Consider the following 14,774-nt stretch of genomic DNA (forward strand, 5'->3'; position numbering starts at 1 on the left):
GAAGAACACAAAGTAAAATACCATTAGTGTTGAGTATAGTTGCATAGTGCTGCTTCATCTTGAATGCTCTGCACAGTTTTAGCCATACCATATCAGATAAATAGACTTGAAAAAGATTCAGAGAAGAGCAACAATAAAGGTATGGAGTGGCTTTGTAGGCAGGAGTAAGTCAGCTAAGACTTAAGAAATGCCTGAGGGATGTTATATTTGGCATCTGTGAAGTTGCTTGCACTATAGAGATGAACAAGAATTAATTGTCTAGCTGGTTTGGGGCCAACTTGAGAATGCGTATATTATATAAGTCCCGCTTCTATGTTCTTCCTTAAGCCTAATGTAGAGTGGGATTTTGGTCTTGCTCTGGATGACTCCTCCTTTGTTCTAATAGCCTTACATTCTATTTACTGTAACTTGTCACCATTTTAATAATAAACTTATTGTCTGATACAGCAGAAATGGAAAGGGCATCTACCATTTTCATGTTCTTTTCAAGAACTGAAAGTTGTTTTGCCAGTGTGGTATGATTCATGGAACACTGTTGCATTAAAGCTGGATAAAACCTTTTCAGAACATAACTGTAGGAGTAACATCACCATAGTTACTATTAGGAGTGATGTAGTGGGAAAACACTGTCATAATAATAATTGTTGTTTAGCTTTTTCATGATTACAAAGAACCAATAGATTCTATGTGCCTAATTATTTACTTTTCAAAAAAATAGTAATTGAAAAGCAAAATACATAAATGGATTCATGGAATGTTAATCTGTGCAACATCAGAGTAAATGAACGCATAAGTATTGATGCAGAACTATTGTTCTGTTCTGGATTTCCAAATTCTGCTCATTTCTTTCTTTCTCAAATCACATGTTCTGTTAACTAATGTTAACATGTTCCATTAACATGTTCTGTTTTTACTAATAAAACACCGTCAATGAAATACAGTTTAGGTTGCAAACACTTCCCCTTCATCCTGACCATGCTGAAGTAAAACTGTTGAACTATTAAAGCCCAAAGAATGTTTTGTTCATCTAAAGATGTGCTTGATACTTGATAATTTTAAAGTAGTGGCTGTGTGATGTAGACAACTCTTGAGGCTCATATTTTCCCAGTTTTTCATAAACCAAGTTTACTTTATGGTGGTCTCGGTGATCTTTTGACAAGTAGAATGAAACTGTTGGATTTAGCAATACACCTACTGTAGTTTGTGAACCTTGTTTTATGCAGGCATTAACATGTTGAGCAGTCCTTTAATTTTTGTCTTGAGAATAATGAGTTAAATCAATACATAATAATAAATAATTCTAGTAATCTTTCTGTTCCACCTATTACCTGAGTTGTGCAGATTCATTTATGTCTTGGCTATGAATTTGTTACCAAATTTCTTAAAATTTTGAAAACAATTTATTTAATTCAAGTTTTTTTTCATCTTGAAATTGTAGCCTAATACAGCTAATGACATAATTAGGAAGATATTTTATGTTTAGGAAAGTGATTTGTAGGAAATGTAGCTAATTATACTTAATGACAGATCGTAATGATGCAGTTGAAAAGTATGTAGCAGAATATTTATTTTTCTAAAAAGCATGCACAATTCTTTAAATTGTAGTTACATTTTGGTGATTATGACTTTGGAGGTTTGATTTTGAGAAGTCATTAATGGAAAATGCAATTAATGTTTTCAATATCATAGTACTAAAGTACAGGAAAACTACCGTAACATTTTAAAAGAAGTGTTAGAAATATCTTCCGTAAAAATACTGTGAGAAATACTTTTTCTGTTATTTAATGCTAGTAAGCAATATTGTCTGAATAGTATTTTTACATGATGAGTGCAAATAGCCTCTGAATTATGCTGTTTTGTTCTATATGAATAAACTCACATTATGATGACTGTAATCTTTTTCTCATTTGTTTTTTACTGCTTGCCTTTTCTAGGAAGTAGAGGTTGGTATATATCTTCTGTCTTTAATCATTGTATGATGTATATACATTGATTCCTTACGTTTTACTAAATGTAGGTTGTTTCTCCCTCTCTAGGATGATTATTTTCGTACATGGAGTCCGGGTAAACCATTTGATCAAGGTAAGACACTGCAGCTAGTTATTTGTATGGGATGAAGTTTAAGTATTTATACAGTTGTACTCCCATTCTAGAATACCTAGAGAATTTTGTGAATTTGTGTGATTTTTCTCCCTCTTCAAATGATTGATTTAAAGAGGGCCAGAAATGCATGCAATCTGGTATTTGTCCTTTGCAATTAAAAAACCAAACCAAACCAAAACCCCAAACAAATTAGTCATTAAAATGTTGAAAGTCTCTTTATATCTGGCTGATAAAAGAAGATCTTAAAACCCCCCCACAATTTTTGAAGTCCCTGTCACGTGCAAGTGATCTGTCTTGAGGCAAAACACAGATGCAACTTATGAATGCTACAGTTCAATTTCAGCCTTAAAATAATTTGAGCAAACATGGCAAATTTTTCCATTAAATGTTCTCTTCCCAGGCATTGGAACTTGATATTTACTGTCAATATGATCCATGTCATGTATGTTTCAAAGTGTATGAGTGCCTTTGTGAAACTGGTAATTTTGATACTTACTTTTTATTTATTTAAAAAAATGCTCGGAGTGCTTCAGAGACTTTGCTTTTTCTGATGATACCAATGGAACAAGTACGGTGAAGAAATGGTGTAGGGGCTTCTACATAAGACACTAATGTAAAAATATGTTGCAAAAATAGTGTTTACTCAATTTGAAGACCTTTCTCCTTAATGGATATTGACTTTCAGGGGAGATTTACGTGATTGTAACAAATTACAATCCATATCTCGTAGAGATGGACTTTCTACTGTGTTGTATGCCTTCATCACTTTAATCAAATTACTGTAGTAAGCCTGGGACAGGTAATGCTTTAATTTCTTAAATGAATTCCCTTGGTTTGTTTTGCCAGAGAGAGAGTTTGTCAGAGAGAGGAGTAGAAGGAGGGAAAAACTCCCGTTTGGGTTACCATTACTCTGTGAAATGTAGTTATGTACTGCTGGTTTGGTGGAAATGTATGAATTTTAATTTAGATCTGTGGCAGCCTAAATATTTTGGAACCTGCCATTTTCACAGACTATGTGCCTCTCTTCATTATATGCCAGGAAAAAGTGCTTGACTTGTAGTACTCTGACTCTGCAGAGAAAAAAAGATTATTTTCTTTTGGTGAAGTACATCATCTAAGAAGCAGGTTTATCACTTCACTACAAAGTACCTTTAGTCTATTCCTTTTCTTCTTTGGTTTTTGATAGAGGGGCATGATCTGAAAAGATGTTTTTAGTATGAGAACTGCAATAGTTTATACTTCAGTGACTTACTGATGGCAGATTCTTTCATCGTAAGACATTATATTGAATATATGATGATTTTTGCTAATTTATTTTTGTTATTACATACACGATGTGTTTAGGCATTTTTTGGCTGCGTGGGGGGGCTGTGTCTGTGTTTTGTTGTGTTTTTTGGTGTGGTTTGTTGTGTTTTTTGATGGTTGTTTTGGTTTTTGTTGTTGTTTGGTTTGGTTTGTTGTTTTTTTTCACTTGGCTGCTAGTTTTTTCAAAAGATGGTCTGAAGTAGTATTTTTTTCACCAGGTAGACACTCTTACATATACTGGTTTGTTCTGTTACTCTGAGTTCTTTGGGAATCCTGTTGATAATGCTTGTAGAATGCTTTTCTGAGTTTACCAACTACCCACCTAAGAAAACATGTTATGGTTATCTGTCCTACGTTGTTTGTAAAATGCTCTGGGTAGTGAATATTTTAAAAACATGCCTATGGAATCAACTTCTATTTTCGTATCCTTGTGAACTGAAAATTAACCTTGATGAGTGAAATGTATTTGCTGAGTAGTTTTATCTTCATTTTACTGTGTAATTTATAACTGAGAAACAACTAGATGAGTAGTCTTAGGGGCTTTTCATCTTTTTTTCTTCTTTTACCAAATGGAGCTATTCAAAACAATACATGGGGACATAAAAATGACTGTCAAGTCCTGTGATCTGTTGGGGCCTGTTGCAATCCTAGCAATCTGTATTGGAGAATCTTTATGGGGATGTGCCCCTGTTACTGCCATTCTGGTTTGTGCAGCAGCTACTTTTTCAAATTAGTTATTCCAAACAAAACCATGGAACACTTAGGTGAAGTAAAAGTCTTTTAAATATAGAGGTAAACCTGTAGTAAGAAACTAAAATTGTTCAGTGAAGATGATGTTTAAACAGGACTTCCCATGGAAGTTTAGACTTCCCATGTCTGTTACGTTAAAGTTGTGATAATACTGCTGAAGATACAGGCAGGTGATTTCTTTCAAGACATAAATATATAGTGTCCTTAATGTCTACTGGCATTTAGTTAATTTTTATTCGTTTTATCGATATTTAGCTTTTCAGAAACTTACCTATAAATCTGTGAAAGTATGGAGTAAATAAGGAATCTTTGATGTTAAAAGTCTGGGTCTACTAGAGAGGATTTTATTTTCCTATTTCCTATGGAAAGAATGGATTATGGGAATTACTAGTGCTTTTATAGAAGTTTCGGTTTTTTCTTTTCTGATTTAAACTATAGCAACTTTACATGGTGAAATTACAAATAGATATTTGGAAGCTTTAAAATCTGCGTATGAACAAACATGAAGACTAAAATGCATTAACCCCAGCTGGTTATATGTCACAGAGATGGTGGTGGAATATTTAGCTTTGTGTATTCAAATTTTTAGTTGTCATTTAAATCTCTTTTACTCGTCTTTGTCTTTTAGGCTGCAGTGTTGGTACCTGGTACACATGTAACTTGTTGATACCACTAGTAGTCAGAAAAATGAGTTCTCGTTATTTACATTTATTATTTTGTGTGTGAATATTCTACTTGAAATCAGCAATGGAGACAAACTATGGAGACCTTTTCCAAATTCTTTTTAGCCAACATCCATGTTAATTTACAGACATCTTTCAGGCCTACGCATAGCTGTTATTTTTCGAAGATCTGTATGGCTATTAAAGCCTTTTCCAAGATTTTCATAGATTTACTGTGTATGGATAATGCTTACTTATGTTTTCAAAGTGCATAATTAATCTGAATCCAGATATTGCTGCTAATACTTGCAAAGTCTGTGGTTCAAGGAATCAATAGTTGTGCGTGTGGTATTAAAATCAGTGTCTTAGTAGTGTGTTCATTCAGTTTCCTATACTTCTGTGTGTTCTGAAAGGCATTCTTATGTTTGCATAATTAAGTATGTCAAAATTGCTCAGGTAGGCATATCTGTGTATCCATTGGTATTAGTGGTTGGACAGTAATTATATGGAAATGTATTTCCAAGCATTCCAGGAGATTAGCCCTGACTATGAAATGTGTAAGTGATAGTTACTCCTGGGCTGCAAAAGTTATTTTAAAAGATGGAGAAATGTTACAGCTTGCATTGCAATCCACTAATACTATCCCTTAGAGCAAGATCTGACATTTGTCCAAAGAGTACTCGTTGCCGTTGAACTCATTTGCTTATGTTAATATAAACCCATATCTTAATTGATGTTTTCACTGTATAATGATGTATACATACACACAAAAATGTTTATTTCTATAAATACCACAATGTAAATTCTTAATGAACAATTATGTGGGGCAGGTGTTATTGTTAGAATAAATCTGACTGTTCTATTAATTACATTTTGTCCTTTCAGTAGTTTTAGAAACAAGCATTTAAGATGGTCTGTGTTCTGGATTATTCCGAGTTGAATATTTTGGTTTAATGTATGTTTTATCAATGTTTTCTCAAACTGAAAAAATAACAAAACTTGCTAACACGTTCTCATCATATACCACTTTTACACCAGCATTCTTTTGGTGTCTTTTATTTTAGACTATGCATGGTAGGAGGGCTTGGAGGATGCAGCTATTAAATAACGTCGTATATGCAAAGACATTGGTGTAACATTTTAAACATTTTAAAGTGGAAATGATGTTTTGCTTTGCTCAATTGAAATACCTTAGAGGAACAGTGGAGTATTTTCGTATAATGGAAAAAATATGAAATGACATTTCCATGGAGGATAAACATCCTGAAGGTATATAGTTAATTTGTAGATTTCTTGTAGACCATTCCACTGAACTATTTTTTGCTGTTATGGTATCAGGTTATACTAGATGCCTGTTTAATGGCAGAAATATTGTAGATAGCAAACAATTCTGAGTTGAGTCTTTGCCTTTTAACTGTTTTCATCTGCCTAGTTCTGTAACAAATACATACAAGCACATCTCTATAATTTGTGAATCCATTTCTGTACTGCGAACTGAAATAATTTAGTCATATTCAATAAAATCTTTTCAGTAACTCATTTGCAGGCTTTGGGAAGCTTTAAGGGAGTTTAGTGAAGATTCATTGGTTGAAGACTGTGAATGTAAAGTCATGTACATTTAACTTTGCTACATTTGATATGTGCACTCATGATCTAGTTTTTATAGCAAAACTATTGATGTTTTTAAACTTGCTAATATATCTACCACTTTCAAGGTAAATTGCCGTATTTTGCAATTAAAATGTTACTTTAAATATAGTTTAGCCTTAATAATAAAAAAGCCTGAATTATTTTTACTATCTTTTCAGTTCTGTTCTTTTTTAAATTCAGTGGTGGTGGAGTGTATTGGTGGATGTTGCTAAGCACACAGTTTGAATTTGAGATTGTGTGGGCCAGAAATGCAGAATTTGGCCAGAAATTACATTATTGATGATTTTAAAGATTGATAAAATAGAAATTCAGAAGAAAATTAGGAGGGCTTTAAATGTTGTCAGTCAGCAGTGAACTATAATGTTTAAAAAATCCCAAACAAAAAACCCCACAAAGAACAAGCAAGTGGGACGTAGAGGTTTACTAGCTGTTTTACACACATTAATCATGCACACACATGTCCCCACACAGATACATTTTTATTATATAAATTACCTGTCCTACCAGTTCATCCTAGAATCTACCCACTTGAAAAAACCTGCTTACCCCTCATAGCATGTTTTTGAGATGCCTAAGAGTAAAATTTCTCAACTGGAGACTACAGCAGGAAAGAAGCTGCTGGAGGAACGTGTCCTGTGCAGTCTCCCTTCTTCAGGACACAAATGCTTAGTCTTCTGTGAGCTAGAATAGAGCAGGTGGGTTAGGACATACAAATAAGCCTTACATTTCTACACATGTGACTAAAAATGTATGGCTCAATGAAGATTATTAAACGGAGTGGAGAAAGAATGAGTGAAGTACTTTGAAAATACGAAAAAGATCAAGCTTCAATGGGTTTATTCCAGAGGAGGAATAGAGACTGCCAGTTTTTACTTCATTTTTTGAGCAATAATTTAACTTAATTAAATAGCAGGTACCATGTTATGAGTCAATATAAATGCTGTTTTTAATTTAAGTTTTTAAAAAACTTTAATTGCAGCAGCAGAAAAGAAGAAAATATGCAGTGCTTTGTTAGATGGTTCAAACTTAATATTAGATGTTTCCGTGCATGTATATAGCAAAACTGCAGCCGTCGCAGGGTAACTTTACACTCAGTGCAAATATACTAGAGCTTAGTAATATAAAATGCTAGAAACAGTGATGCATCTGGCAGAAGCTTGATAGAAGGCTTTACGCAATTGTCCTTGATTCATCGGTGTGGAGAATTCTGAGCACTCATGAGAGTAGGTATTTCTTGGAAGGTGCCTCCAAGCAGCCACCTTAATTGTTGAAGCATTTGCTCACAAGTTAGAAACCAGACTTCTAAGACAGCTGGTAACATGCAGAGATTTGAATCTAAATTCCTAAATGCTTGCTTGGCCACCTATAGACAAACTTTCTCTCTATCCTTCTTACTGAAGTTGGAGATTCTTGTGGCCAGATAGAAATGTGCAAGAAGATTGCTCTTGTGAAGCTGCCAATTGTAGCTACCCATTTTGCTTTTCATGTTATGTAGGGATTCTTAAATGGCAGATACAGTCCCTGGGAGAAGAAACAAAAGTTTGAGATTCATCTTTTTCAGAACATCCCCACCAGGTTACTGAGGTAGGCAATTTTTGTTTATTATCTCATTTTTATTCACAAAGATTGCTAGCTGAACAACGATTCATTTTCTTGTTGAAGTTAAAAAATGTTTATTCTCAGTAGGTATGCTTTATGATAGCAAGACAGGCATGTTTTACTGTACATTCACAGTAGTGGATTCAAATTGTTTGTGTCTGAGGAGAGCCTGTATGCATGGATGCAAATTTTGGCAAAGATAATGACTTAAGTACTGTTAACTGTATTTGAACATTTAGCTAGGTTCCATGTTAGCTGACAATATCTAGTTGTATGTGTGTTTATATGCTCTGCCTTGCTCTCCTCCCTGCTGTTTCTGGAAGTTGTGGTGATGGAATTCTGCTCATCTGTCTAGACCAAACACATTTTTCAGTGAAAATTTTCTGCTTTAGCATGTGGGAAATCCCCATCTTTAAAAATCAAGAAGTAGAGACACTGATGGTCTTCAGGAATTGTGTAGTTTTTCAGAGCAGGCAGTGTGATTCCATTCTAGGTGTCTGATTGGGTTGTAACCCAGACATTTGACCTAAAATTTAAAATTTTTAGATAATTTTGGTTTTTGTTCACCCATCGTTAAATGTGAAAACTTTGTGGACAAATAAGGCAGACCTGCTTTTTAAACCAGAGCAATTAAACCACTCACAAGATACTCCAAATATGGCTTTAGTCTTGGTAAGTGTAGTAAAGTATAATGTCTACCTGGGTCTTATTTTGCTCATCGGAAAAAAATCACAAACTTTGAAAGAGAGAGACAGAATTTACATATGTAAACTTTGTCCTTAACCTTTTCCACCCCCCTTTCATTTTACTAGGAATGGAAAATTAGGAATATGTCATAATGAAATAATGGAATTTACTGTGGTTTCTGCCACAGAATGCCTGTGAAGAGGATTCGTATGTGGCGTCTTGATAATCTTGATTTCTTATTATATTCCAAATAGAAATGATGTTTTGGCCAATTCTGGGAGCACTAGGTGTAAATTAACTTACAGGAGAGATGATGGGAAGCTTGGCTGAAATCCTCTTCCAAATTTGAATTATAAATAGATCCATTACTCGTAATTGAATAATTTTTTAAATATTAATTGCTTTCTTAGCATGTGAGAATAACCAACATGTATCCATCTATGAAAGTAACCAGGTGATCCTAATTCTGCTCCATAATTTTTCAGTAGAGAGAAGATTATTTTCTATTTGCAACATCTATTCCTATAGAAATCATAGAGGTCACCGAGTATTGTATCTTTTTGTAGTACTTTTTATGGCAGTGATATTTTTGTACTTGTTGGAATTTAATATGTCATGTGGTGTTATTTGAGGTGTATATATGGACAAATGTAAACTAGGCATGTTGACAACCCAGAGGAACACATTTTTCTGATTATGATCTCAATATATGCCTGTAAATAAAGGGTGAGTGTCGGGAAGATGAACTCTTGTCAGTAGTGTCTAGTGATTGGACAAGGGACAATGAATGCGAATAGGAACGCAAGAGGTGCCATGTAAACATAAGGAAAAAAAATTTTGAGGGTGACAGAGCACTGGAACAGGATTCCCAGAGTGGTTCTGAATGCCTCCAAAGGAGCCTGCACGTGTTCCTGTGTGATTTACTCTAGGTGATCCTGCTCTAGCAGGGGGATTGGACTAGATGATCTTCAGAGGTCTGTTCCAGCCCCTTACCATTTGGTGATTCTTGGAAATAAAGCTGAATATTATCGTGTTAATCTTTAAAATCTTTAGAAGCTGACTGTATCAGACTTTTTAGGAAGTTAGCTGATACATTGCAGCCACTAATAAATCATTTCTGTTAAAACTTAATGACATACTAATTATTCCAAAAATTTCCTCACTATAGTGGAAACCATCACCTGTTTTTGATGACAATATAATTGTACTGTGCAAGCCACATTTTCATTTTAGCCTTCATAATTAGGAAGATATTTTAGTAGGTGGAAGTGATGGTAAAACCTCAGAATGATGTCTGTTTCATGCTGAATAAATAGCTCTGAAGGATACATAAATGGCTCCACAGTAGATTTTGACACTTTTGATATTTTCAGTGTGAACGTTGTACTGTTTCATAGCTGCAGAAATGGAAAGGAGTGTGTGTTGTTGTCAGTCCAAATCTGCATACTCTTTAGCTGGGGCAAAGCAAGCATGTTTTGTTAGGGTTTGATAGAAGAAACAGCAAAGAATTAAAGACTTATTTCCTGAGTTAACCAAGTGTTATGGTTAGATGAAATCAATGATACTTTTTCTGGAATAAATTTATAGATTTTCATAGTAGTTTTAAGATATTTAGCATGACTTAATGGAGAATCTAAATATAGTCAGATATGTCACAATGATAAGGTGAATCGAGTTGAGTTCTTTCCCAGCCTGAAAAACTTTAGACTCTTGGTTTTGAAAATGTTTTTCTTGTGATTCAGCCTTCATTTCCCATGGAAATTGTTCATTTTTCTGTTCCAAGCATGAAGTAAAACAGGTTTTAAAAAAAAACGGCAAGCCATTTCCATGCTTTCATAAAGGACTAAAAAAAATTAGGGATTTCAGAGTTGGGAAAATCACTAATGCAATCTGTCTGCCATTTTTTAAAAGCAAGTTAAAATTCTGACATTATGCAAAGTAGATTCATAAAATTTAGATCCAAAGTATTCCAATCTATAGCTTTATCTACAGCATGTAATATTGCAAGACAAATGAGAAAGACTTGCAATAATTTTCAGTTTCTAGCAACATTTCTTTCGGTATTTTATCCTCTGGCTTTCTAAGCTATGTTGTTAATCCAGGCAGACATGGACCCTTCAGGTAATTGACTTTTTCACGTTCCAAAAGTCCATGCTTTTGAATCAGTGATTTATATGGTCTCTCTCTTGCTGCTGTGAGATGCTGCAAAAAAATGTGTTCAAAGGCATGCATTCTTCTGTGACTTCTGCTGCATCACTAAAACTGGTTTGGTAACTTAAGAAGTTTTCATGTAACACATGTAAGATATGGAAAAAAGACTTCTATAAGAGGCTCATGCTGGTCACTGAATGATAATGTGAGTTCATGTCAATGTCAAGACCCTGCAGGTTGAACGTGCCTTTGATTCTCAAGATGGTCTTGTGATTTTGACACACGTGGCTCTGCTGGCATACTCCGTCTGCTGCCTTGCTCCCTCTGCTTACATATAAGCCCCTGTACTAACACAGTCCCATAGTAATTTTTGCTATATAATGAATGTATGCCACACTTGAGGTGAGGAAGAGCTTTATGCAGGACATGATATGCAGACTGAGTCAGCAAATGTGGGAAGGTTACATCAGTACTGTAAGATTTGAGTATAGTTCAGAACTGATTGTGTGTATATGTAAACCTTTGGTAGAAGAGCCCAGTCTTGCTCAGGAAGTTGTTCTCTTTGTCCGAAACAGTGTTCTCTAACTCAGACTCTCCTGTTAACTGTTAGCTACAAAAAAATACCTCTGATAATTTAATGAACTCAACTGGTGTATTGTTCAATGTCTAATTGGTAGAGATGGTATCAAAAAATCCTTAAAATTTCTCTGCAACTGGACAGAGCTGCTAAGAGGGTCTTGCATACATACACTAGTTGAGTACTTCACTTGGATTTATAAAATGACCCTAAAAGAAACAATCTATCACAGCTTGTCTTATTGAAATGTGTGCATGCACAAAATGTGTTATAATTTCACCACAGTTATGAATAAGCCTTTCCTTTTTGTCAGCTGTTAGATTTTCATCAAAGAAACTTCTTAGAGGAGAAAAATCGACAGAGCACAGCTGAGTCTGATGCCAACATAGAGCCAGGAAGGGATTGCCTTGCAGATAGTCTTGCACAACTATTTTCTAGCGTTAGGTACTCACCAATGAACATGCATCATTGTCTGTCATTTATAAGATGCAAGTTGTTTTATCTTGGGTAGAAGAAGCATGTTTAAATACATAAGGAACTTAATGGTGCGTCAATACACAATTTATACAGTCTCTTCACAACAGTGAAGAAAAAGGATATATAAAGAGGGCTGCTGAAACCCAGCACTTCTTTCTAGTTAGGTCTTTTGGAGTTCCATTTATTTGCTTATCTATTTTTAAACCTTACAATGTTTCCATTTACTTGCATATATGGAGTATGCATGTGTGCAGTGTTTTTGGGAGTATTTATGTTTGGTTTGTTGTGTTTTTTTTTTTTTAATGGAACCAGAAGAAACAAGATGTCATCCTTAGTTTGGTACACATCTTTATCTTGTAATAAAAGCAAGATGTGGTAGTACCATCTCTCGGTTGTAAAGTTGTATTCTGCATGTAACATCGGCAAAAAGATGTGTTATGGCTTGCTAACTTTTGATGAAATTGTCAAAAATACCTTCAGTATTCCAAGAACTTGGGAAAAGAAATAATCATGTGAGTGGAAACTTACATGATCTGTTTCATTCAACACTTCTCCTGAAAACACATTTTCTATTGGATATTGAACTCAGCATCCTTAATGTGATTCCAAATTTCTCTTTCTTTATGTACTTTTATTCCATTAACCTGTTCAGTTTTGAAAAAACAGTTACTAAAGATATGCCAATATCATATTCCAGTATTACTACCTTAGTGTCTCCATCAAGGAACATTCTGGGAAGAGGTATTTGGAACAATATATTAATTGATTATCTAGATATGCTTACTAAGGGCTGACATCACATTCTGCCTGAATTAACGCAGTGATATGGTTTCTAAAATCTAAAGTGTATTGGACAAGGATACTGAATATACTTTCATTAATTGTCTTCAACTCTGTTATCCTCGTTCAGTCGTTTTTTTCATGCATTTTCATCCCACTTCTTTAGAGTTATTGTAATCATGCTTTTTGTGGTTGACTGGTTTTATGACAGCTTTGCTGTAGAAATAAAAATATCTGGAAAGGAATTGCATATGTCTTATACTGTAGTTAAAATATTTATTTTCCATCTGCATTGAATTATTATTGCATTAATTATTCCATCACTTTTCTGCTTTGTTGGCTACATGATTTATATATTTTGGACAGAAGGAAATAAAACTGAAAAAGTCACTGCTTAGACTGTATTTAATTGTACTTAGCAGCACAAAGTTGTGTGTTAAACCTGCAATTAGTGATCAGCCTGGTTCTTGTTTCCTGGGTTCGTGATTAGTCAGCCATATGTTAGTATCTTCTGTCAGCTAAAATAGAGATGTGGTTAAAAGTTTACTTTTGATTATGTAGAACAGCAGAAACATAACTTTACTTTCAGAAAATATGTACACAAATATCTATTCTATAAGCAAATATGAAGAATGGGCAAAGAATTTCTGTACTAAAAAAGACTGGATAGTAATATGCTAAAGTCAAGATGAACATAGAAAAACTGAATTCTAGTTTTTCATAGCTTTTTTTTTTCCCTTTGTGTTTTAGAATTTTTTGTGTTGTCTAAGACAGACTTCAGTATTTAATGTATATGGGTGGATTGTTTGGGGTCTTTTTTTCCCCTTTTTTTGAGTGTTGTTAAATGATGCCTATAGATCTACCTGAAATAAACCATGGAGTTCAAAGAAGGGAGAAGTTAATTGTTGCTTGAGAGCATAAGTTGGCAGAAATGTTACTGTATCGCCATGTAGTATGTTTACTCAAGAATTAGGCCATTCAGATTTAATAAGTAACACACAAATTATTTGGGTCTTCTGATGTTACAACAAGAAATTAGTGTTTGTAGTTTAAAGTATAGTTCAAAGATGAGTATGGATTAACAACTAAAGGACTATCTGTGAAAAAGATCCAGAACACAGAAATAAGAGACCTAGAATACTACAGGTAGAATTTATGTTGTAGTCATACAAATCACTCACCTGAGTGTTTAGTATACTTTTAATGAAGTGTCATCTGAGTTATTTCTTAGTAAATTCATAGAACAGAAGGAGGTTTAAGTTGGAAGGGACCTTGAGGATCATGTAGTTCCATCCCCCCTGCTATGGGCAGGGCACCTTCCACTAGACCAGGTTGCTTAAGGCATCATCTAGACTGGCCTTGAGTACCTTCAGGGGAGGGGGAATTCAATGTCATCCTTTACCACTTTGCGTTGAATCAAAAGAATGCAATTGTATCTTACTAGGCAGGAACAGGAAATTACTTTCAAGGTAGAAATAACAATATTTGGGGATTGCAGTGGGTAAGTGGTAATTGTTTAAAGAATGCAATGGTGAGTACTTTCTTAGCTAAGCAACAGCAGAATTTAGCAGATGGATGCTTTTCCTTTTGTCATAGTAGGAATGAAAAGAAATGGACTGAAAGTATTTTTTATTAGCATCTTGACTTTCGGCTTTTAAAAAGATGTTGTATTTTGTGGGAGGTATGGCAGCCAATATCTGAATTCCAAACTCCTGATCAGATGTCACTTGCCTTTCTGACTTCTTTTTTTTTTTTTGTTATATTTTGCTTTATGCTGTATTGTGATTTCAGAAATGCGGTGGCTCCTAAGCTATAAAATTCACAAACCTAATTCTCTTTAGAAATTGCATCACTGAAACAGAGAACTGTAGGCAACAAAATCCGTCTCAAAATTGGCTTCTTTGGGACTTTGTTGTTCTGAATGAGATAATGGCTATGCAAATTTCCTAAAACTTCTAGGCAAATTCTAATACCAAAAATACCTTTTTCAGCTACAGTAAAAAACAGCACCATTTTATTGCATTTGTTATAAG

At 34.4% G+C, this 14,774-nt stretch overlaps 1 protein-coding gene across 4 annotated transcripts in view; it reads left to right on the forward strand.

The window, feature by feature from the left end:
- Window positions 1–14,774, forward strand: part of SPOCK3 (SPARC (osteonectin), cwcv and kazal like domains proteoglycan 3) — a 120,866-nt gene that overhangs the window by 39,090 nt on the left and 67,002 nt on the right. For 2 of the 4 annotated variants that reach the window (XM_054382922.1, XM_054382923.1), the window contains exon 2: window positions 2,037–2,082. The exons of 1 other annotated variant lie outside the window; for it this stretch is intronic. In XM_054382922.1, the coding sequence (XP_054238897.1) occupies window positions 2,037–2,082 (46 nt within the window). Of the gene's footprint in view, window positions 1–1,934; window positions 1,944–2,036; window positions 2,083–14,774 lie in introns of all 4 variants that reach the window. One more of the 4 variants, XM_054382921.1, reaches the window with a different exon arrangement.

The sequence above is a fragment of the Indicator indicator genome, chromosome 8 (assembly GCF_027791375.1).
Source record: "Indicator indicator isolate 239-I01 chromosome 8, UM_Iind_1.1, whole genome shotgun sequence".
NCBI classification, from domain to species: domain Eukaryota; kingdom Metazoa; phylum Chordata; class Aves; order Piciformes; family Indicatoridae; genus Indicator; species Indicator indicator.